At 55.0% G+C, this 24,774-nt stretch overlaps 1 protein-coding gene across 5 annotated transcripts; it reads left to right on the top strand.

The window, feature by feature from the left end:
* Positions 1–1,203: 1,203 nt before the first annotated feature.
* Positions 1,204–22,909, top strand: RAPGEF3 (Rap guanine nucleotide exchange factor 3). 5 transcript variants are annotated; one of them, XM_081060355.1, is made up of 28 exons: positions 1,204–1,774; positions 2,227–2,439; positions 8,423–8,476; positions 8,563–8,669; positions 8,871–8,992; positions 9,145–9,313; positions 9,943–10,027; positions 10,354–10,414; positions 10,526–10,602; positions 10,777–10,923; positions 11,453–11,565; positions 11,839–11,927; positions 12,227–12,305; positions 12,512–12,662; positions 12,738–12,820; positions 13,823–13,862; positions 14,276–14,357; positions 14,637–14,783; positions 16,701–16,798; positions 17,254–17,379; positions 17,467–17,648; positions 17,890–17,980; positions 18,121–18,171; positions 19,288–19,375; positions 19,748–19,812; positions 20,261–20,315; positions 20,410–20,481; positions 21,301–22,909. In XM_081060355.1, exons 1-28 carry the CDS (start codon positions 1,769–1,771, stop codon positions 21,417–21,419), a joined length of 2,772 nt encoding a protein of 923 aa, XP_080916481.1. In that variant the 5' UTR covers positions 1,204–1,768; the 3' UTR covers positions 21,420–22,909. The 5 variants fall into 5 exon arrangements, with proteins under 5 accessions (XP_080916481.1, XP_080916483.1, XP_080916482.1 ...); XM_081060357.1 differs by having other exon boundaries at positions 1,227–1,774; positions 20,429–20,481; positions 21,301–21,725; XM_081060359.1 differs by having other exon boundaries at positions 1,496–1,774; positions 9,168–9,313.
* The last annotated feature ends 1,865 nt before the right edge of the window (positions 22,910–24,774 follow it).

The following is a 24,774-nucleotide window of genomic DNA, read 5'->3' as shown; positions in this document are numbered from 1 at the left end:
CAAGCACACCTGTGACCTCAGCCAGTTATCCCTTCTTGCCAATATCCAAGGTGTTTTTTCTTCTTCCAGATTCCCAGAACTTGGGTGGGTGGGTTTGGGCTTGGGGCCAGATTCCTTCTCAGGTCCCTTGCCTTCCCTGGAGGGGCATTTAAAACTCCACCATTGTTTCTCAAAGTGTGTACACAGCAGATAACTTGGGGGTATTTATTTGAAATATAGATTTTTACATTTCATACCACTAGGACTAACTCTGAATTTGGGGAAATGGAACTTGGATTTTGATAAGCTCCTGGGAAAAATTTTTAAAAATACACATTAAAACTGAGATTTTCATCACAATTAAACCTCTCCCCAGCCCAGCTCCATGAAAATAATAGTCGGTGGAAGACGGGGGCTCGGTGTCCCCCACCAAGGGGATGATGGATTGTTAATGTGTTTTCTCCAGTCCAGGGAGGCTCAGCAGCAAAGGGAAAGCGACAGAGATGGGGCCAAAAGGGAACAAGTCCTAGAAAGCCGGGGGCGGGGCGTACGCCTCTTTCCAAAACCCTGGTTAACTTGCTGAGCAATTACCCGGCGCCGCGGGAGTCGCTGTCGCGGAGCCACTGTCTCTCCGCCCTCTCAGAGGCAGGAGTGGGGTGAAAAGGGCGGCGCTGGGCCACCTGCGCGATGGTGGAAACTGAGGCCTGAGGAGGCGACAAGCTTTGGTACAGAGTCTGCACCGGAGCAGTCCCAGGGCTGCACCTCCACCCTCCAGGCAGCCAGGGGGAGCGCGGTGTGGGGCGTGGCCCCCTAAACCCCGCTCTTGAAGCTCACCCACAGCTGTGGCCTCCATCCACCCCGGGACGCAGTCCTGCTTCTCCAGCCTCAATTTCCCCAACCACGCCGTGTGTGTGTGTGTGTGTGTGTGTGTGTGTGTGTAGGGCAGGGAGTGGGGGGATGGGATGTGCGTACGGGAGCGCAGCGGTGGGAGGCTGGGCAGTGGGATTCCCCACGGGAAAGCAGCCCAATCCCTCCCCCGGGCTACTCGAGACCCTGAACCGAAACAAGAGGGAGACGCCCCCGGCCGGGAAGCGGCCCCAGCCCGGATTTCCCTCCCGGGTGGGGTCACAATGACTCACCCCCCTCCCCCTTCCCGCGTTTCCTTGTTTGCATTTCTCCTCCTGGCCACGTGGCGGCGGGTGCAGCCACTCACTGCCCCTACCCGGACACCCCGGTCCTGCAGCCCCGGCACACATCCCAGGGCTGCTCCTGGGCCCTGGGTTTTCTCAGGGCTCCGGCTCGTGCCCGCTCTGTTTACTCTGGAGTCCCGACTCTACCCCTGCAAGTCCCCTGCGCTACGCGCTCCCGGACCACGAAGGCAGAGCGCCTCCTCTCCGCCCCTTCAGCGGGTCCGGGAAGGGGAAGGGGGCGGGCGGCTCAGGGGGTGTGACAGCTCCCGCTCGGACCGGTGCCAGCGGCAGCCTCGCTTCAGTGCCCCGTGCCAGCTGGCTCTTTCGTCTGGGACAGAGGCGAAGGATCGGGGCTCCTGGTCGCTGGTGGGGGGGACTCCCCCCCAGCCCTCTGTCCACCCAAGAGGAGCCTCTCCGCCCAGCCCTGCTTCTGGCTGCTCTGGCAGCCGGGCCAGCTAGGAATTGGCCCTGGTCACTGCGCCTGGGACTTAGAGCCCGCACCCCTCCAGGATCCCTTTATTGGAGCTGATCGGGGCTCGCTGGGGGTCCCCCCAGGCTTTTGCTAGAGCCTGAACGACTAGGCGAGCTGGAGAAGGAACATGAAGGTGAGTAAGGGGGGCAGGGGCGAGGAGGGGCAGGAGAGGAAGCTGACACGGTGGGGAGTTTGGGTGGGAGAGAGAGGGTTGGTCAGGGGTGAGGGAGGAGGGGAGAAGGGTTTGAGCTGAAGCTGCATTTCTGGGGGATCCAGTGAGTCCATATCCTCAGACTGGGAGATGGTGGAGGTCCTCGCTGGGACCTGGGCAGCGGGGTGGGGCAGAAGTCCAAAGAAGACCGGGAAGGAGGGCCCGATCTCCCGCCAGCTGGAGACCCCTAAGTGCGCCAGACCGGCAGGCCCCAGTGAAGGTCTTCCTGTCCCTCCCCCGGCTCCTGGCAGGGTTGCAGCACCTCGGCCAGACCAGTCCAGAGGACTCTGAGGAAGTGGTGCTGCCTGGGGTAGTTGTGCCCTGGTCCAGCTGCCCTAGCCCCATGGTTGTCCGCCTTCCTTCCCACGTCACAGGTGGGCTGGCCAGGTGAGAGCCGCTGGCAGGTGGGCCTGACTGTAGAAGACAGCCCAGCTCTGGAAGCACCACAGGTGGGAGGCCTTCCGGACGTGGTACCGGAGGGGACGCTGCTCAACATGGTGCTGAGGAGGATGTACCGGCCCCGAAGCTGCTCCTACCAGCTGCTGCTGGAGCACCAGCGGCCCAGCCGCATCCAGGGGCTTCGCTGGGTGAGTGCCCATCGCTTGCCCAGGCCAAGGACCAGGGTTGGAGCGGGGCCTGGATTGGGAGTGTGGGCATGCTGCTGGTGGCCCAGCTTGCTCTGGGGGCGTACTGCCTGGTGGACAGTGGGTCAGGCAGCTCGGCTGCAGTGTGTGTGGGTGGCTCACACAGCTGCACTATGTGTCTGTGTGCATGTTGTGCCCAAGTGCCCCCATTCAGGCACTGGGGAAGAGGCAAGGGATTTGTCATTTCTCCATCACCTCTGTGTGCCTTGAGTTAGGTGCTTGTGTGCGCTCCAGGGTGGTAGGAGGCATGCGTGAAATACTGGGGGCCAGGTCAAGTGGGGGGTGAGATAAGCTTGGTTACTGTTCCCGATACATCACCGTGGCAACGTTCTTATTTAACTGCATGAATTCTGCTTTTTGATCTTGGGGTGAGGTGATCATGTGAACACTGCTTGGCATCTGGCTTTGGGGGGACTCAGGGAAGGATTCTGGGAAGTTTGGAGAATCTAAGATGACCAGAGCTCCCCTTGCCGGTGAAGAACACCTCTGGAGCTGCAAGGATGAAAGAGAGAGCAGGAGAGGGGGGAATGGTGGGGTGGGGTACAGGATAATAGTTGCAGATCCAAGTCAGCAGAGATGCTTTCTCCAAGCACCCAGACTTACAGTTTCTGCACCTGAGATTCAGTGTGTGTCTTATGTGTGCCCATCTGTGTGTGGGGGGCTACTTGGGTAAAGGGGTGGAGGGATGGAGGGAAAGCAGGACAGACTTGGGAGAGCTCACTCACTGAGTAGAATGACCACCACCTTCTGCCTCCTTCCTCCTACCTCTCGCAACCACCATTTATATTTACCAAAACATGAACCTGAGAGAACTGAGCCCAGCCAACATGAGGGGGTCCTCCTCGTAATCAGATTTGAGAGGATAATCTAGGTGGCAGTCCCCCAACCCCTCCCTGCCAGGGTCTTCCTGATAAGAGGCCTTTTGGGCCTGGGTGATGCTCAAGATGAAGCTCTGGAGGGGACAGGGGAGCTGGTCACTTCTGGGCTGTCCCCACCACCCCCCTCCGAATCACTCACTGGCAGTAGCTACTGCTTGGAGCCAGTGGGCTGGAACACTCCCTCCCTCCTTCCCTCTCAGGCTATAATTACTTGTGCATTTCCTGTCCCCTTCCCAGCTTGTAGAGGCAAGGTGGGGAGTGGGGGGAAGGTCAGGTGCCAGGACAATGAGGTCACTAGAGGATCCTCTGGGACCAAATCTTGGGGGGGGAGGTGGATGAGGCCGCCAGGCTGTCTCCTGACTCCCCAGACCTCCCAGAATGGAAGGGCTGGTGTGCTTGGGGAGGCCGGAAGGGTGGGGGTGAGGGTTGCTGGAGTGTAAATGGGGTCAAAGGCACAGAAACAAGGCCCCTCCCCTGCTAAGTAGGGGGGCAAGTGGAGATTAGTGATTAGAAGGAACTTAGATATTTAGGGCTAGGGGCAGGGGACACACCCTCTCCTAATGACCAGCTCTGGGGAGTGAGGGTGGGGTGGCTTCAGCCCATTGCTTCTATGTTTAAGAGGTTCTGGGTACCTGTAAAGCTGCAGGCCCATGAAGAGCTCACATGAGGGACAAGTGCTTGGCAGGGAATATGCATAAGTAGGGTGAAGGGTGGATGTTGAGAGGGGGTGGAGTCCAGCGTCCTAGGAGGACAGTGCTGGGAGTTATGCAGGTCAAGCCTGCCTCTTAGAAAACCAAGGGGGAAACCCATCAACCTCCTGAGGCCTGAAGAGAGCACTTTCTGTTCCTACTAGACCAGGACAAGTGAAAATGAAAGCAGGTTACAGCAGGAGGGCCTGAGGTTAGATATAGGAAGGACTTACCAACTCTGGCAAAGGTGACGCGGGAATGGGATGGAAGAACATCTCTTCTGGAAAACATGAGGGGGAGAGGAGATTGCCTGGTGTCTGGGGGCGAACAGAGGGATCAATCTGTCTAGAGGTGGGGGCAACATCTGGGTGACCGCTGGTGGGTCTCACGAACTCAGAGAACCGTGGATGCTTCTCTTTGAGTGATTGTTTTGGGGGTGGTATCTCTATGCTCTAACTCAGAAAACATGCTTTCATCTAACTTGTCCAAATAATGGTAGTAGCTAAGTTATCTAGTACTTATGTCCCAGGCACTATTATAAGAGCTTTACCTTTGTCCTATCGAATGCTCTCACAACAGCTCTGTGAGGCAGGTGTTAATGTCATCATCTCATCGTAGAAATGAGAAAACAGAGGCACAGAGAGGCTAAGTGACAGGTCCAGGGTTACATAGCTGTTATAAGGGACAAAGCTGGACTTTGGTCCCGGGTAATCTGGCTGAGGAGTCCAAGCCCATGGTATCCTTTCTCATGCTGTAGATTGTAACATTGACACCGCAAAGCATCACCCTACCCCCTGCATCCTTTCCCTGTCCCACCATGCACAGCACAGCCTGGGCCTGAGACCCTAGCCATGGCCTAAAGGAACTGGTCTGACAGGTCCCCACGCGGCTCCTTGGCTCTGTGTCTACCTGCCAGTGGGGCTCTGACAGTGACGGGGAGGGAGGGTGCGGCAGGCCATGGCACAGGTGCCAGGGGAGCTAGCTAGGACCTTCTCTTCCAACTTGAGTCCTTCCTGTCCAGGCATGAGAGGAGGAAGTGGGTGAGGACCTCCAGCCCGACCCATCCCAGCTATTTCTTTCCCACTGAGAATCCCTTAATGGACACTCAGGGTCATCAGATCAGGGACAGGGTCAGCCAAGGTACATTTCTTTAACATTTACAAAGCAGTTACGACAAGCCAGGCACTTTCTAGTATTAACTCATTTGATCTTCATAATAACTCTATGGGTCGGTACTGTTATAACCACACCATTTTACAGTTGAGGAATCTGAAGCACAGAGAGGTTGATAAGTGGCCCAAGGTCACACAACCAGCTGGTAATGGGAGAACAAGGATTTAAACCCAGGCCTCCAGCTCCAGAGCCCACACACTTGACCACTGACCCTGAATAGTACCCCCACCCTGATCCTAGGAGGTTCCTAGTACACAGGAGCATGGTAGGGGCCCAGAGGGGCTATGATAATAAACCTATTGAACTTCATTTAACCCAGTGTTTTCCGAGCTGACTTGCCCATGACACATTCCTGAGGGCAGGATACCTCTACTATCTCCGCTTCCGTGGCACAGTGAGGGAGACACGAGGTAGGTGCCATGGAGATGGCAGGGCAGAGTGGCTAAGAATGTGGGCTTTCAAATCAGACGGGCATGGAGTGAATCCTGGGGCTCTTACTCACCAGCTCTCAGGGCAGGTTATATAACCTCTGAACCTCCTCTCCGGTGCGAAATAGGAGACAAACACTGACTTACAGGGTCAGCCTTGGTAGCAGTTATTTAGTAGGATCTTCCATTTCTAGCAGTGTGTGACTTTGGGTAAGTTGCTTCATCTCTGGGCACCTGCTTTCCTTGGCACAATGAGAGGGCTGCCTTCATGTCCCTTAGCTCTGATGGGCCAGAGCCCCCAGCCTCTGAGCCTCGTGCTCATCCCCTGGGGCAGGACAGGAAATGGTTTAAGCAAGGCCTGTGGATTTGGGATCTGGGTTGTGACCAGCCTGGCCACATGACCTGGCACCTCCCCTCCTGATGTGCCCTCCAGGGTCAGAATAATACCAGGAAGGGAGCGAGTGCTGGAACCTGGGTTGTGGGCAGCAGTGGGAGCTGGGGCAGGGACTGGGGCCACCTGGGCATTTTGACATGAACAACAACAAGTCATTAGCACTCGGCACTGTTTGTTCCAATTCAGGGGGCTGGCTGGGTAGCATTCCTGCCCTTCCTCCTTCCTCGGCTCCTCCTCCTTCTCCTCCTCATTTCCTGTTGCTAAGTCTTCAGGGCTCTGTGTCTGGCACTAGGCTGGGCCCCATGACCCGGGCAGGGATACCCTGGGGACACCTAGTGACTTCCGCCCAGTGCTGGGCCAGGAGCCTATACTTGCCAGACCTCAGGCCTTTGCCTGGTACACAGTAGAAGATGCCAGGACCAGGGAGGGGGTTCTGGCCCCATGCCTGGATGTCCCCAGTTTCCCAGCCGGGTCCTTTTCAGGGACCTGAGTGCAGATGGGAAAGCAGGAGAGAGAGTGCTGGCGAGAAGAAGGGAGAAGGGAGAGGAAAAGGGGCAGGTGTGGCGGATGGAGTGAGACCAAGAATATGAGCACTCCTGGGAGGAGCTCGAGTTTATCCATGGCCATCTGCGTGTCCCAAGTATGTGTGACTGAGTTACGTGGGGGTTACCTGAGTTGCCTCAAGTTTTGTTTCCTCAGAAAACAGAGGACAGATAATACCTACGCTGTGTAGTTCACATCTGATCCTATTTAATATGATATAGGATCAGAGGGAATCACAGAGATGGTCGTGCTTTGTAAACTGCGAAGTCCACTGCCTCGGGTAGGGGCTCTTAGAGGGTCGAGCATCCTATCCAGAGATGTCCACAAATTCCAGTTCTCGGGTGGCAGGAAAAGAAGGGTTGGTAGGGGCTTCCTGGCCGATAGGCTGGGGAGTCCTGGATGGCTCGATTGATACCAAGGGCAGGAAATATTGCTAACCAATGTTTCCACATAAACCCTGTCTTCTGGAGTCCGTCCTGTGTGCCACCAAGCCTTACTCATTCTTACAGTATTATGAACTAGCAGCAGCATTTCAGAGAGGAAAGGGGCCTTCCAGCAAGCAGCCGCCCTTTGTTTCACAGATGAGTAATGATAGGTAACATGTACACACACACAACTATCTGCTAGGCAGTGCTTTGAACATTCAACGTGTATTAACTCACATAATCCTTCCAAAAGCCTGAATTGGTACTATGAGTGTTTTACAGATTTTACAGACAAGGAAGCTGAGGCAGGAAGAGATTAAATCACATATTTGGGGTCATATGGCTCGTATAATGGATGGAGGAGCAGAGATCTGAATCCAGGAGTCTGGCTCCAAGGTTTCTGTTAATACTAGGCTGCATTGAGGGTCACACAGGGCAGGAGGCTTGCCCACGGCCCTGTGGCTGGGGACAGACCCCGGCCCAGGAGCAAGAGTTCCAGCCACTCACTTCCTGACCTCTCACAGGCCTTCTTATCTCATTTCCTCATGCTCTTCCAGGTGGTTTACCTGGGCCCTGGGTAAGCAGTAGGGCGAGCTGGGGATTCTCAGCTGTGGGGATGCAATGCTTGCGTCTGGAAGGAAGACAGAGGTCTGGTGGTAGGGCAGCAGGGTGGGGGAGAGGTGACGCTGGGCACACGGGGTGCTCAGTGAGCATTTGTTTACAGTTGTCCCCCCTTATCCATGGGGGATATTTTGTAAGACCCCCAGTGGATGCCTGAAACCGTGGGCAGTTCTGAACCCTATATACGTGCATACTACATTTTTTCCTATACATACATACATACATACGTATATACATACTTTATTTTTTTATCAATTGAGATAACTCACTACCTTCGGACCAACCTATATATACCTTTTGACTTAAAGGAAGCCTCGTGGCTTCTCTTCAGTATATCTGAATCTCCAGCATCACTGTTCTTGTGCTTTGGGGCCATTATTAAGTAAAATAAGGGTTATGTGAACACGAACTCTGGGATAGTGGATCTGTCAACTGAGATGTCTAATAAGTGACTAATGGCTGGGCGGCGTATAAGCGTATACAGCATGGATACTGGACAAAGGGATGACTCATGTCCCAGGGGACAGCGCAAGATTTCATCACACTGCTCAGAGTGGCGCGCAATTTAAAAATTATGAATTGTTTATTTCCGGAATTTTCCATGTAATATTTTCAGATAAGGGAGGTACTACTGTATTTGGTGAATGAATAACTAAATGGATGTATTTGGAGTCGGGAAGTGGGCAAGGGGTAGGAATGATGAGGGAGGGGTGGGGTCCGGGAGCTGGATTTGGAGGCCCAGCACTAACGTGTAGATTCTCCCCACTGCCCTCAGACACCACTCACCAACAGTGAGGAGTCTCTGGATTTCAGTGTGAGCCTGGAGCAGGTACAAGCCCGAGGGTGGAGCGGGGGTGGGGGGCAGCATGGCCAGGGGTCAGGGCCTGAGCCAGCTGTGCCTCCCTCACCCCCCAGGCATCCACGGAGCGGGTGCTCAGGGCTGGAAAGCAGCTGCATCGACATCTCCTGGCCACCTGTCCAAACCTCATCCGAGACCGAAAGTACCACCTTAGGCTCTACCGGTGAGTGGAGGCCTTGCCTGTCTCCTCGCCCAGCCCCTCTGTCTTCTCTTTCTTTTATTCTACTCCAGGCACGTGTGCCCGGCCTTGCTTCTATCTTACTGGAGCTGGGCCTAGGAAAGTGCCTTTCAGATGGAGAATTCTTCCCTCTCCTCTCTCCCCCCCTGCCATTTGACTCTCCTTTTTCACTGTTCCCTCCTATAGGCAATGCTGCTCTGGCCGAGAACTGGTGGATGCAATCTTGGGTCTGGGACTTGGGGTCCATTCCCGGAGCCAAGCTGTGGGAATCTGCCAGGTGCTGCTAGATGAAGTTGCCCTCTGCCATGGTGAGCCTGAGCCCAGGGTGGGGCACCCAGGGCTGGGCAGTCTTGGGGAGCAGGCATCTGGGGGTGAGGAGGGGTGGGCATCACAGTGGGGCCTCATACCCACACAGCCTCAATTTCCTCTCCTCCGCCATGCCTGGGCCTCTGCCCCCCAGTGAAACACGACTGGACATTCCAGGACCGAGATACGCAATTCTACCGCTTCCCCGGGTCGGAGTCAGAGCTTGCGAGAGTCCATGAGCTGGAGGAGGAGTTGGTTGAGGCCATGGCTCTGCTCTCCCAGCGGGGGCCTGATGCCCTGCTCACTGTGGCACTTCGAAAGCCGTGAGTCAGCACCCTGTACCCTGCAACCCCGTGTCCCACATGGCTCCCAGAATCCATAACTTCTCAGTTTCTTCTCCAGGGGGATCCCTTACTTCTTGTTGAGGGAAAGGACCCTGGCTGGACCAGAGGCCTGAACTCTGGTCTGCATTCTGCCACGGAATTGCTGTGTGATCTGAGCCCTCCTTCCCACCACTAAAACTGTTTCTTCCTCTGTGACTGAGGGTGTGGGGCGCACGGCCTTCTAAGACCCTTCCCACTCTGAAGGGCAGCAATGTCTGAAAGAAGGTGGCCTTTGGAGGTTGCAGGCAGATCTGGGTTCAAATTCCGGTTCCACTGGCTACTCGTGGGGTAACCTTGGAACTCTCCGTGCCAGCTTCCTCTTCTGTCAAAGGAGGATAGAATACCCACGTCACGGGGTTGTTGTGAGGGCGGGCTGAAATGACGCGTGTGAAGCGCTCGGTCCCGTCTGGCACATAGTGTGCGCTGGGGAAAGGCTGACCTGTTCATGATGACAGTCTTGCTGAGCCACCAGCTGACCCCAGGCCTATGCTTGATGGGTGAAGTGGACCCTGGCCCTGGCCTCAGGCCCGTCATTCATCCTTTGCTCCCTGGTCCTCCTGTGCCTGCAGCCCGGGGCAGCGCACAGACGAGGAGCTGGACCTCATCTTTGAGGAGCTGCTGCACATCAAGGCTGTGGCCCACCTCTCCAACTCGGTCAGTCCACAGACCCCCCCACTGTCCCTTTCCCCAGAAGCCTCCTCTTCCTGTGACTGAGGAGTTCCGAGCACTGGGCCACAAGGCACTTCCCTCCCCTTCCAGCTATGGCTTGGAAATTTCCATCTAATTTCCTGTCCCCAGCATCCTTGTCTGAAAATCCCCCTGTCTCTCTTAGCACTTTACCTCCCGTTGAATCCCAGGCCATTTGACCTAGCCACATCTCTGCCCCTGAGCACTCATGTCTTTGGGCCCTAGCCCCTCACCCTTAACCTGGCCCTCTGCCCCTGGACTTGACCACGGACCCTCCTCTCCCTGCCCTGCAGGTGAAGCGGGAATTAGCGGCAGTGCTGCTCTTTGAACCACACAGCAAGGCGGGGACTGTGTGTAAGTCAGACATTTGACAGGAAGCCTGGCACCAGGGGCCTGGGCATGGGTGGAGGGCACAGAGAAGAAGTGGTAGGTGCTGAGGACAGGTCTGATCTGTGCTTCTCTCAGTGTTCAGCCAGGGGGATAAGGGCACCTCGTGGTACATTATCTGGAAGGGATCTGTCAACGTGGTGACTCATGGCAAGGTGAGTTCTCCCTTCCCCTGGGTTGTACCTGCTCCCTGGTCCATGCCCTCATACCTTTGTGGACCCGAGGCTGCTGATCTCCCAGGCCTTCCCCCGCCTTGGTGCTCTCCCCACCGTGGTTCTGTTTCACGAGGGCTGGGGAGTGGGTGAGCCGTGACTAAGGCCTGGATATAGGGGCTGGTGACCACCCTGCACGAGGGCGATGACTTTGGACAGCTAGCTCTGGTGAACGATGCACCCCGGGCGGCCACCATCATCCTGCGAGAAGACAACTGTCATTTTCTCCGTGTGGACAAGCAGGACTTCAACCGTATCATTAAGGTGCCATTGCTGGGGGTGGGAAGGGCAGGGGACATGGCGAGGACACTTTGGAGAAGTGGTGTGAGGCAAGAGGAGGGGCCAGAGAGAGCCAGTGAGGAGCGGGAAGAGAGAGGAGATGGAGAAGCTCAGAGGTGATGGCTGGAGGTGGGAGCATAGCCCGGGCTGTGTGGGGAGGTCCATACGGGCTAAGGAGGTTCAGGGAGCTCCATGAACCGCAGCTCGGTGTGGGAGACCAGGGGGTGGGGCTACAGAGGGGTAAGAGCCTAGGGTGCAAGGGGGCAATGGAATGAAGACTGGGCTCCATGGAGGGAAGCCAGGGAGGCATGGGTTGGAAGAGGGGCTCAGGCTTCGTGATGGGCACGGGTGGGGGTAGAGACAGATCCAAGCTGTGGGCATTGAGTGGGGTGGGAGAAGGGCTGAGGGTCCTTGAGGGCTCAGGGTCTGGAATGGGGGAGGCGGAGGGAGAGACCCTAGAATGGGGAAAGGAGTTGTGGTGTGTGCTGAGCACCAAGTGTGGCTTGTTCTCCAGGATGTGGAAGCAAAGACCATGAGGCTGGAGGAACATGGCAAAGTGGTATTGGTGCTGGAGAGAACCTTTCAGGGCGCTGGCCCTTCTCGCCCGCCCACCCCAGGCAGGAACCGGTAACGTACCCGCCATGCTCCCTCTCTACCTTCTCTCCTTCCATTTCCCAGGCTTTATTGCCTTCCCCTGCGTCATACCCCTGCCCGCAGGCCTCCTGGAGGTGGGGAGGCATCCAGGGATTAAGATGTATTTCCTGAGCCAGCCTCCCCTCTACCGTAAGGTCGGGCAGGGCTGGCAAATAGGGAAGGGTGATATGATTGATTATTGATGTCTGCTCTGGCTGTGGGAGGGGCAGTATGGGCACAAGTGCATGGATTGGCCATCTCTGCTAGGTATACGGTGATGTCTGGCACCCCAGAGAAGATCCTAGAACTGCTGTTGGAGGCCATGAGGCCTGATTCCAGTGCTCATGACCCAACAGGTAAGGGCAGGAGACACCCTGCCTGCTCTCTGACTCATTGGGTGGTCAAGCGCAGCCTGGGAGAGGGCGAGACATCTGCATCTGACCTCACTGGGTGCTGGATTGGTCTGTGGGGCCCGTCGGCAGGAAGTCCTCATTCCTATGCTATTGGCTTGGGTGGGGTCACAGTCATGGGGGCTGGGCCTTGCTGGTACCTTGCCCGTGGTGGGATTAGGGGATGGACGCCCCAGCTGTGCCTACCTGTGCTCAGTGGACTTGACCTCTGAAGCCCCGCCTGTCGCCACATCCCTGCCCTACAGAGACATTCCTCAGCGACTTCCTCCTGACCCACAGTGTCTTCATGCCCAGTGCCCAGCTCTGTGCTGCCCTCCTGCACCAATATCCTTCCAGCCTCAGGATAACTAGGATGGTGTGTAGAGCGGGAAGAAGGAATTGATCATAGCATGGCTGTGTCAAACCCTCCAAAGCACCAGCCTCATGCCAGGCCCAACTTGGCAGCGGGCCCTGGGTATCCTGCCCCTCCTTTACCCAGGGTGTGGTGGGTAGCCCTGTTGGACCTTGTGGTTCCCTTGACTGGTGCCCACCTTCCACGTGGAGCCCGCGGGAGGCAGCGAGCAGGAGCACAGCACCTACATCTGCAACAAGAGGCAGCAGATCCTGCGGCTGGTCAGCCAGTGGGTGGCTCTGTATGGCCCCATGCTCCACACTGACCCTGTGGCCACCAGCTTTCTTCAGGTACCTGGGAGTGGGGCAGGACTGGACTGGGCTGCCTGGGTGGACAGCATCTCAGTGCATCTTGGCTCCTCCTAGAAACTCTCAGACCTGGTGAGCAGGGATGCCCGGCTCAGCAACCTGCTCCGGGAGCAGTGGCCGGAGAGGCGGCGACACCACAGGTGACGCTTTGGCTTTTAGTTAATGTGTCATATGTGGGACTGGCAGTGCCTCAGGCAGTAGACTCAGACACGTGGCTTTATTATTTATTTGTTTTCATTTTTTTTCTCATTAGTGTCAGATGTACAAAACAATGTAATAGTTAGACATTTATCATTTATACCCCTCACACAGTGATAACCCTCTCCCCCCTTCTACTACCCCTCTGACATCACATACAGCCATTACATTTCCACAGACACGTGGCTTTAAATCCAGGCTGCACCACTTATTGCCCTGCCACCCTGCATGTTACCGGCACCCACCTCAGGGCTGTGGGCTATTGTCTGTAAAGTGGGAGAGCACCTGCCTCCTTGAGTGGATGGGATGAGTTACTGCACCTTCCGAGCACAGACAGTGCCCTGTGCACCGTGCGTGTCATGCGAGTGTTGGCTGTGGTTGCTTATTTGTCCAGTCCTGCTTGTTTCAATTGACTGTTCTCACCAGCCACCTTGCTGTTCACCCTCACGTCATGCGCTCAGCCATTCTCACACATCACACAGTCATTTGTGTGTCATTCTCCTATTCCAGGTGCACCTGCTGTTCTCACTTCCTCCATTCTGCACATATTTATTACCCAGCCACATTGGTGCCAGTTCCTGCTGGCCCCACCTGGTGAATTTCCTAGTCTACCTTCCTCCTCCCAGACATTCCCATGGGGGCAGCTGAGGGCCGGGGAGAGCTCATCTGAACCAGCACCTGCTCCATCTGACACCCAAGTCCATTTCCTCCTACTACTCTTGTTTTCTTCCCCTGCTGGGCAAATCACAGAATCCAGGGTCCCAGTTTCAGCACCAGTGTTGCCCCTGTCTAAGTGATGTTCACCAAATCTGTGAAAGTCTGAGCCTCGAGTGAGGGCGGATGGGATCCAGAGCCCTGGACTCCTCCCTGCCCCTGACCCTGTGACTCCTGCCCACAGGGGTCTCGGGCCTCCAGTCTCACCTCCCTTCTCTTTTTCTTCACAGGTTGGAAAATGGCTGTGGGAATACCTCTCCTCAGATGAAGGTGTCTGCTCTGAATTGTCAAAGGGCTATTATAAATATTTAGATACTTAGAATAAGCATGTACCTAGCCTGGCATATAGTAAATAGCAAACTAGCATATGGTAGCTGAGGGAGGAAAAGGAAAATAAAACCAGGGTCAACAGCTGAGGTGTGTTCATATTAGAACAGCTCTAGGTCTATTTGGCAGAGGGGGTGACACACACATGGAGGGTCCCATACTCGTTCTTAGCCCTGCTCTGTCTCTTCTGAAGCCTCAGTCACCGGTGTCTTAACCTGGCTCAGGTTCATGCAGCAAGCAGAGCCTGCCGGTGGTGTGCATGCTGTGTGGGTCCCATGCTCCCGGTGACAAAGGCGCCCCCCCTCCCCCCACATGCTCTCTTCTGTCTTCTGGGCCTTACTTTCTCTTTCTCTCAGGCCCGGAACATGCCTGTTTGGCTCCCTGGCCAGGACGAGGCCCTCCCCAGCAGCAACTGTGCCATCCGAGTTGGGGACAAAGGTTGGTCTGAGCCAGCCAGGGCATAACCTGCACTCTGCTGTTATCACCCTTGACTGCGCTGTGCCTGGCTGAGGATAGCATGCTGTACTCCCTGGAGCCTCAGTTCCAGGCCTGCCAGCCCCCTCTCGGCTCAGAGCCTCCCACTTGTTCTGCAGGCTGCCCACCGTTAGCGCCCTTGTCCATCCTTGGGACCTTTCCCACTGCTTGCCGCCCTCTTCTTCCTGGGGTAGGGAGACCAAGCAGCCTCTCCCCTCAGCTCCACCCGGTCTTCCTCTCCAGTCCCCTATGACATCTGCCGGCCAGACCACTCAGTGCTGACCCTGCAGCTACCGGTGACAGCCTCAGTGAGAGAAGTGATGGCAGCATTGGCCCAGAAGGATGGCTGGACCAAGGGGCAGGTGCTCGTGAAGGTCAACTCTGCGGGCGGTGAGTTGTGTCTCTGGGTAGGGTGGCCCCAAGGGAGGAGGTCCCCTCAGAGCCATGCCCACATCCCCTAAATGAGGATCATTACCATCTCTATCATCTCCATCAGTGGGAATGATGGCTAACATTTATGGAAGGTTGATAAGGCTTCTTCAAAGTGCTTTATAGGTCATGATTCACAGCATGAACTCTGGGGCCTGCTGCCTGCCTTTGACCCCAGCCCTTTAGCCCACATCTGTATGTCCTTGGATAGGAGACTTCATCGCCCCCTGCTCTGTTTTTTCATCTGCAAAATGGGGATGATAAGAGTACCTGCCTCACAGAGGAATTGTGAGGACTAAGTGAGCTCATCTGTAGAAGTGTTTAGAATGATGTCTGGCACATAGCACTCCGGAGGTATTAGCTGCTGCTATTATTATCACGCTTGCATACTCATTTGCTCCTAATAACAATCATATGAGATAGGTACTTTTATCCTATTTTCAGACAAGGAAACCAAAGCGCAATGGGATTAAGCAATTTTCCCAAGCTCCCACAGTGAGAGTGTAGCTAGCCTGGAATCGGAGTAGTCTTCGTTCATTTGGTCAGTCAGCAAACATAGTTGAGGGTTAGCTATGGGCCAGTAATGAGTTAGGAGCTAAAGGTGCCATGGCAGGTAACATAGAGCAGCTTGGTGGTTAAGAACATAGACGGTGGACTCCCAGTCCTGGGTTGGAATCCGAGATCCACTCATAACCAGCTGTGTAATCCTGGGCAAGTTGTTTAACCTCTCTGCGCCTTCGTTTCCTTGTCTGTCAAATGAGCACTATGAGCGAACCTATCACACAGGACCGCTGTGGCTATTAAATGAGATGCCATGTGTAAAGCACTTAACATGGCACCTGGTATGAAGTCAGTGCGCAGAACGTGGCAGCAGGAGGCTTATTTAGACCTGCCTTTGGAGAACTTGGGACATTAAAAGCCCCTGTTGTCCATGAAGGATGCAGCCCAGGTCTGACAGATGGAGCCAAGGGTAGACTGAAACTAGGGGCATCCAGAGAATAATAGCAAGGAGTGGAGGCAGAAAAGCAAAGCCTTCTTCCTTCAGGACGTGGGGAGGATGAGGTTACCTGTGCCTATGTGTGCTCTAGGAAGCACTGCCCTCTGGTGGCCACCTGGAGACTTGCGGTTGCCCAAAGCCAGTATTTATTGAGGCCCTACTATGTGCCCTGCGATGTTTCGGGCACTGATCCCTAAATTGTTTTGATTGACACCCTTGATAGTAACCGATATTTTATTTCAAATCCCCTGCTTTGTATATTTGCTTTGTATTTGTATATAAGTCATATACATAATCTCCTATCCTAATGTTATATAATTTTATAAAGCTGCACACAAAATAGAGATGCAAAACAGATGAGAAAAATAAACATAAGTAGGAGAGCTAATATTTTTTCCTAGACACATGGATGGTCTTGTGTACCTTACTTTGGAGGCTACTGGTCTAGGGACTGGGGACTCACACATGGCTAATAACACGGTCCTAGTCCACAGGAACTGATGAAAATCAACACGGAGACTTCTGTAAGGCATTTCCCAATTTTCATACAGCTTCTACATGTATCATATACTTATAGCCACTGTGTATATAAATTATTTCACTGGACCATGCATCGCCTTATTGTCTGCATTTGACAACTGAGGACATTGAGGCTCAGGGGGTTCCACCTTGCCCCAGGTGCTCCTGTCCCTAAGCATTCCCTTTCGTCCTCCTTGGGTGTGCGTCCCCGGGTGTAGGTGTGTGGGCATGTGCACCTGCGCATTTAGAGCAGCTGCCCAGGCGTCTAACCCTGACACTGGGAGAGGGCCTCCAGCCTGCCCTGGCTGCTCTCTGGCCTCTCTCCTGGTCCCTACCTAGCACAGCCTCTGCTCTCTTTGCAGATGCCATTGGCCTGCAGCCAGATGCCCGTGGTGTGGCCACATCCCTGGGGCTCAACGAGCGGCTCTTTGTTGTCAACCCACAGGAAGTGCATGAGCTGGTAGGAACAGGCAGGGTGCCAGGGCCCAGGGAGCATCTGTGTTTTGAGGGTGGTAGGGGGGTGCTGAGGGAAGGTCACGGGGGTGTGTGTGTGGGGGGACCTGGCTCTGGCTGCTTCTGTGCCTTAAGGGGGAAGAAAAAGGGGTGGGCCTCAGCTGATGGGGGATTCCAAAGGATGGGGAAGGGGGAGAGCCAGTTGGGAGTTCTTAAGGAGAAAGAGGAAGATTGCCCTCATTAGGGGTTCTCCAGGGGACAGGAGCCCTACCAGGCGGGGTCCTAGCATTGGGGAGCTGTCAGGAAGATGCTTCCTTGGAAAACGCCATCCTTCAGAGGCCCCTCCACTCCCTGCAGCACCCCTGCCCACCCCCCAACACACTTCTGATGATGAGCACAGAGTCTGCCCCAAACTCTCCTTTCCCCTGGATTTCTTGGACACCAGTACTCTCCCACCTGCAGACCCCACACCCTGAGCAGCTGGGTCCCACTGTGGGCTCCGCCGACGGGCTGGACTTGGTGAGCGCCAAGGACCTGGCAGGCCAGCTGACGGTCCATGACTGGGGCCTCTTCAACAGTATCCACCAGGTGCAGGGAGCAGAGCCGAGGGGAGGAGAGCAGGCGGCGGGGCACCCCGCCCGACACACACTGACCTCTCGTTCTTCCCCCACCCAGGTAGAGCTGATCCACTATGTGCTGGGCCCCCAGCACCTGCGGGACGTCACCACCGCCAACCTGGAGCGCTTCATGCGCCGCTTCAACGAGTTACAGTACTGGGTGGCCACGGAGCTGTGTCTCTGCCCCGTGCCTGGCCTGCGGGCCCAGCTGCTCAGGAAGTTCATTAAGCTGGCAGCACAGTGAGTGCTTGTGGGGGCTCATGGGATGTGTGCCAGAGTCCTGAGGCCACTTTTTCTTAACCCCCTGTATATTGCCAAATCTGCTAAGCCCTTGCTTCCCCTTGCTCTGGAACCTCTGCCTCCCCATGCCATCCAGGCAGCTCCACTGCCGGCAGAGGCCTCAAGCCTGCCTCTTGTCTGGATGTGGGTCTCTCTGGGTGTGGCTGTTTCCCCTCAGGGTCTCTGGGTCTTCTGCCCACAGCCTCAAGGAACAGAAGAACCTTAATTCCTTCTTCGCTGTGATGTTTGGCCTCAGCAACTCGGCTATCAGCCGCCTGGCCCACACCTGGGAGGTAGGTGTGACCTGGAGAAGGAAGCCACGGCCTCCTCATCCCAGACCTGAGGTCAGGCCCCATGCCCCTCCTGGGAGTCCTGTTGGGGACGGGGTTCCCATCCGAGAGCAGTGACGGCTCTATTTGCCTCTCTTTCTCAGCGGCTGCCCCACAAAGTCCGGAAGCTGTACTCGGCCCTTGAGAGGCTGCTGGTGAGTGGTGGGCCTCAGCTTCTCCCTCCAGAAACCCTGATTCTTGGCCCCTCTACCTATCTTTGGTCATTTCCAGGATTCCCAACCCTGGGCCAGGGCCTGGTTCCTTCTGGCCTGTGAAGATTGGGTGTTTAGTATTATGGTGGGGGTGCAGAGTGTTATATCCCTCAGTATGTGTAGGTATTATGTGTGTGTTTGGGTTGCGTTTGCTGTGGCTGTGAGGTCCTGTATGACAACCAGGACAGGACACATGTGGTGTCTGGCCTGGGGTCTAAGGTGTAAAGGGAGCATCAGGGGGACACTGGTCTCCAGCTGACCTGCCTCAGGACTCGGGAAACAGGTCCCGGCGCCAGCACCCATCCTGTGCTGGGGCCTGTCAGTGGCCTCTCGGGAGACTTGACAAGCCTGTGGGCCAGACAAGGTCAAAAGATGAAGAAAGAGTTAAGGAGCTGAACTTTAGACCCCAGGACTTTTGGGGGAAGGGGAAAGAGGAGGGGTTGACACTGTCCAGGAGAGAACCTACACAGAGATGCTTTTATCAGTATGACTCTGGGAGCTCTTAAGAAATAAAATTCGGGGTGGCCGGTTAGCTCACTTGGTTAGAGCATGGTGCTAATAATACCAAGATTGCTGGTTCGATCCCCACATGGGACACTGTGAGCTGCGCCCACCATAAAGAAATAAAAAAAATAAATAAATAAAATAAAATCAAGAAATAAAATTCACCTCATGTGACTCAAGAGGGTCAAAGGAATTTACGAGAGAGAGAGAGAGAGAGAGAGAGAGAGAGAGAGAGAGAGAGAGTGAGAGAGAAAGAGAGAGAGAAAGAGAGAGAGAAAGAGAGAGAGGGGAAACCTCAGGGCCCCTGGACTAATTTAATGGCCATGAAGTTTCCTTGGGGGGCTAATCAGAAGCCAAGAAGCCACATTCACACATGACCTTTCCACCTGCTGCAGAGCCTGCGTTGGTGAGATCTGGGGTTGAGGAGAAGCTGAGCTCCCAGGGGATGGACTTACGGCCCTCCCTGTGGGGTGGAGCATTTGGCTCTGTTGTAGTATATAGTGGGTTATGGTATGGGGGGCCCTCCCTTCCTTACTGTGGCTTCTTCCCTTCTAGGACCCCTCATGGAACCACCGAGTGTATCGATTGGCCCTCACCAAGCTCTCCCCACCTGTCATCCCCTTCATGCCCCTTCTTCTCAAAGGTAATAGGACCAGTGCTTACCTTGCGGCCTCCATCCCCTCCATACCAATACCTGTCTGTATGTCCACCTAGGCCTCTCTGAGAGATTCCAATGTGCTGACGCCTTGGGGGGCACAAAGATGAATTAGGAGTCCACAGGCTAGAAGCAGACTTAGGACATGCAAACTGATATTGGTGACATTAGATGGCCTATGATATGAGGCCTAAGAGAGTCATGGAAATTGCTCTAGGAGGTCAGAGGGGAGCCAGAGAAAGACGGTAGTGTGGGGGTGGAATAGGCCTGAGGCTTCCCATTATTGGCCCTTTACCTTTCCTGAGCTGCAGGAAGGGGAAGGAGTTTGGGGAGCTTTGAGCAAAACCCATCTCTTTGCAGACATGACCTTCATCCATGAGGGAAACCACACCCTAGTGGAGAATCTCATCAACTTTGAGAAGATGGTGAGTTCAAGGAGAATAGTCGTCTGCCAGTGGAGTGGGTTGGGAGATATGACAATGGCCTTGGAAGGGGGCGAGGGGTGGAGACAGTCTAAAGTTATTAATTATAGAAATGGGAATAATTACTTTAACATAGCCTCTGCCTTACTCCATTGCATACTGGAAGGCCTGGTCTCCATAGGGGGGTGACAGCCTGAACTATGTCACCCTTCTATGAGAGCCCCTCCCAGGCCTCTTCCGCTAAGCCCTTCCTGGACTCTGTTCTTTCCATGACCAGGTCCCTGCTGGGCTTCTGCATGTGCTGGGGCAAAGCAGACATGACCCCACCTCTCACAATCTCCTAGTCTCTAGGAGAACCCTGCTCAAAGGGAGCTCAGGTTCCCAGCTGCCCCATTGGCCAGGCCAGGCTTCTGCCCTCAGGCCTGGCCTCACGTCCTTGCTTTGTCCGCAGAGAATGATGGCCAGAGCCGTGCGGATGTTACACCACTGCCGAAGCCACAGCAACGGTGAGAGGACGGGTCCCTTTGGGCAGGAGCAATGTCTCCTCTGTTGCTGCTGCTTAGCCCTGTCTCCCTGACTCCCTGCTCTCCCCCCACCCAGTGCCTCTCTCACCACTCAGAAGCAGAGTTTCCCACCTCCACGAAGACAGCCAGGCATCAAGGATTTCCACATGTAAGTGGGGCAGGGTGGGTGCTGATGAGTTAGCCATGGCTGGCACGGACAGGCACGTGCATATGTGACGCTGATAACTTGGGGACAGCTCTGGGAGGTAAGTGGAACGTTAACCCAATTTAAAGATGCATAAACAGTCTTGAGCGTTGAAATAACTTTCAGAAATAACTCGTTAGCAATAGAGTTGCAACCCAGGCAGTCTTACTCCAGATCTGCATTTTTTAAATTGGCCCTCAGTTGCATGAAATGGAATTAATCATAATCCACAGTTCATACCACACTTTCATCATTGGCCCTTTATTTTATTTCAGCGCGTGTTTATTCTGATAATATAATGAACATCTCTGAACCCAATCCAACTATGAGCACGTTGACAATGACATACTTCTCTCCTGTTCCCTTCCCTCACCTCCCGTAGGAACCACTATGCTGAATTTTGAGTTACTTATTTTCTTGTTTTTTAAAAATAGCTTTATCGTATGTATACACACATATACACACGTATATCTGTAAAATGCCTCATGTAATATATGTATAGTCACGAGAAACTATTCTTTAGTTGTAGTTGTTTTTGAACTTAGTGAAAGGGGTGTTATGCTGAATGTCTTCTTGGCGACCTGCTTTTCTCCGAGTCTGTGCTCTTAGCCACATGCTCTCCTGACCAGAGATCAGTGGGAGGCGGGCATGAGTCTTGAGGAAGCAGCAGGGTGGGTGGCAGAGGGCAAGAAGGCTGATTTGCTCCTTGGAGGGGGAAGGGATGGACTCTACAAAGTGGTGTCTGTGCGCTCCCTGACTGCTCTGCCCCCCCACCCCCCCCAGGCTCGGAGCAGTCCCTGAGCACCCGGAGCCCAGCCAGCACCTGGGCGTATGTCCAGCAGCTGAAGGTCATCGACAACCAGCGGGAACTGTCCCGCCTTTCCCGGGAGCTGGAGCCATGAGGAGGGGGCTGAAGCTGGAGCAGGCGCTTCCCGCTGGGGAAGTCAGGCCATGCCTGGGCCAAGGGGCCCACGGGCTGGCCACAGCTGGGCAGGGCTCTCCACGGAGTGGACTCGAGGCCCTGGAGTGGGCAGCGTGGAGGCAGCCATCCCCTGTGATGATTGGCCACTAAGGAGGACCTTGAAGTGGAATGAGCCGGGGCCCAAGGCCAAGGAATGGGGGACAAGAGGCCTTGGAGTGGGTGGGAGAGCGGAGCCGGCGCTGGGACTCTGTTCAATAGAGAGCTCTCCATACCAGGCTTTTTCCAGATTTTATGTCGTATGGCTTTGTTGTCCAGCCATCTCCTGGCCCCTGTGATTTGTTTTCACAGTGGACTGAGAGAGTGTCCGCATGTGTGTGGCATGTGTGTGTCAGGGTAGGGCCGGTTGTAGAGGGGGCAGGAGAGGGGAAGGGGTGGGTCTGCTTTTCTGTCCATAGCATGTAAGATAAACAGATGGGCCTGGTCAGGCCTGTTTGTGCCGGAGTGGTGGTCCCTGAGAAGCCCTAGTGTTGCCATAAATTAACAGAGATGCCTGTGTTCTGTGGCCAGTCCAGTGGGGGTGTGGCAGAGAAGCCTAGGAACTGAGGAGGAGGTGCCGTGCCCTGGAGGGGACTCAGAGAGGCTGACGCAGCAGCTCCCCTGCCCATGCGTGGTCTCTGGGACCCAGGCAAGCTGCTGTCCAAATCTAAGCCCCTGGCCACAGAACCTGCTGGAGCCTGGAGCCCCTGTCAGTGGCTGGCCAGCATAGCCCTCTGCTCTTCACGGTGGTCTGAGAGGACAGTTACAGCCCAGCTGCAAGTAACTTCGTCCACACCCTTGTCCGGCTCTACTTCCTATCCCTCGGCTTGGAGCATATCATGGCCCGTCTGGAGGAGCGCGTGCTGAACTGCGGCCTCCAGGAGGTGGCCAGTGACAGAGAGGATGCTGAGGCAGAGGCTTCCCAGGGGAGTCTATCCCTTGCCGAGGCCTAACAGGCTTTCAGGAAGTCAGGGTTTCTTGTCAGTGATGAGAATGGTCCTGGCTCTGTCCGCTTTAAGTCCTCTCTTCAGCACATGCCATGGGACCCAGCTGCTACAATGACCCTTCCCACCGAGGAGCACACCTGAGGATGCTCTAGGCAGGGCCTCCCTCCTCTCTGCTCCCTGCGGCACTGAGCCTGGCGGGGGAAGGCCCACTGTCTGGCCCCAAGAGGGACCTCTCGGCCTTGACGATGACCCCGGAGTAGGTATTGAGCAGCAGGGAGCAGGGCGTATGGAGGAAGTGGGCCCTGCACTTGCTCAGCAGGTACGTCTGCCAGGACTCAGGCAGGACACACCACTGTCTCCCTTCACCCCTCCACTGCCAGACCTCTCATCTCCATGCTCATGGACACACATGCAAACTGCTTCCAGAAAGCTTCAGAACGCTTAGCAGAAGCAGCACCACTGGGATTAAACCTCAGGTTTCTAAGTGAATCTCTGCCTTCATCTCTCCATCTGTAAGATGGGTGTGATGATCTCAGTCCAGTTCTTAGTGACTAACCAGTCAAACTGCAGCTCTGCCTCCACAGCCGAGGTGGCAGCCATGGACTGTCAGAGTGGCATCGTCACCTCCAGTGAAGTCCGGTGGAGCCTACATCCCAGGGAGAGCCTGGGGTGGAGCAGGTGGCTGGGGTAACCAAGCCAGTTCCCTTGCCTGAGGGCAGAGATGGAGGACCACTGGGCACAGAAACTTCCAGAGCTGAGCAATCACGACAGAAGGCCTTAGCCCTGATAAGTCCGACTCACAGGAGCTTTCTTCTCTTATAAACTGATTGTCAGGGTTTTGGCAAGACCAGCCAGCTGGCTGTGGTCCTTTGCGACACTTTCAGACTCAAGGGCAAGACCAGCCCTGCAACAGTGGAAGATGAGCACGGTAGGGGCTGGTGTCCCAATCAGAATTTCTCCTTTTTTTCCTCTGTGGTCACATCTATGTCCCGATGGAACTTTGGCAACTTTTGAATCTCCCTTCAGCCTTAGACTGCCCTGCAACGTCCCAGCCGCTTCAGTGTCGTGTGGGACACCTTTGGAGCCTGCGGGGAAAGGCCTTGCCAGGAGAACAGTGCCCAGAACAGCAGGAGGACACACTGGGAGCCAGAGGCCCCACTGACTGGGCCCCTCACCGCCGAGGAGGGAAAGCTTCCGGGTCACAGTAACTTGCTCTGAGGGCTGTGTCACCTTCTGTCTCCCTGTGTGCCCTGGCATAGGGCGGCTATGGTAGCACCTTGTGTCCTAGCAGCCCAGGCTTGTGTGTAGCGGGCTCCTAGTTTATGTCTCAGCTTCAGGAGAGCTGTGATGAGAGGAGGAATCCATACGACTGGTGAAAGAAGGAAGCGTGAGATCAAGCCTTTAAAAAAATCGTTTACCTAAAAGGAGATACAGCAGAGAGGGAATGTGTTTGTCCTCTGGGAAAGAACAGAATGGAGGGGGTAATTCCTCCCAAACACACACACACACATACATCCTCCTTCTCCTCCCTTACGCCCTTATCCTTAACTTCCCTGGGCAGGACTGGGGCAGGCTGGGGGCTGGGCCAGGACTGTAATTGTGGGGTGCACCCCAGGGAGGGGCATGTTTCCAGCAGGCTGAGCAGGACCTAGAGAAGGAGTAGGGCAGGCTGGGGAGCTCCAACTCTGGCTGTCCAGCTTGTCTCCCTGGGAGCCAGCCCTCCCCTCTCTCCCCAGTCCCCTCTAAGCAGGACAGACTAGAGATGGGGATCCACCTCCCTCCACCCCACCACGTTCCACTTGGAGATAGAGCTGGGGGAGGGAGGAGGATGTGGACCTGCTTTCACACTCCTGGTGGCTTTTGCATTCCCATCAGCCCTGGGCCTCTGGCTGCCAAAGATCAATCTTCTTAACATTGCTCTTACTCCCAGTACTTACTATGCTATTGGATTCGATCTGTTTTCATCCTTTCTTAGCACACTTTCACTTCTATCATCTTATTTTTTACCCTAATGTTAGGGCAGGTATTTTTGTCCCTGTTTATAGTCAAAGAGACTAAGGCACAGAAAGATTTGCCCAAGGTTACGTCACTGTTTAATCACAGGGTCGACTGATGAGGCAGTTGGATGTGTTTCATGCCTGTGCCATGGGCCTTGCTCATCCATGACCTTTCCTTGTGCCCCTGGCACTCCAGATGCAATCTCCCTGAACCCTAACATTTCGTAGACCCAGGCATGTAAGTTCCTCCCTCCCTTCCACTCCCCTTCCCTTCATTTTGGAATACTTACTATGGGTTTGGTAGGGGCTCTGTGAACAAGACAGGTAGTCCTGGTCCCTCGTGGAGCAGACCACC

The sequence above is a fragment of the Rhinolophus hipposideros genome (genome assembly GCF_964194185.1).
Source record: "Rhinolophus hipposideros genome assembly, chromosome: 9".
NCBI classification, from domain to species: domain Eukaryota; kingdom Metazoa; phylum Chordata; class Mammalia; order Chiroptera; family Rhinolophidae; genus Rhinolophus; species Rhinolophus hipposideros.
Note: the sequence above shows the minus strand (reverse complement) of the source record. Positions and strands in the feature narration are given on the sequence as shown.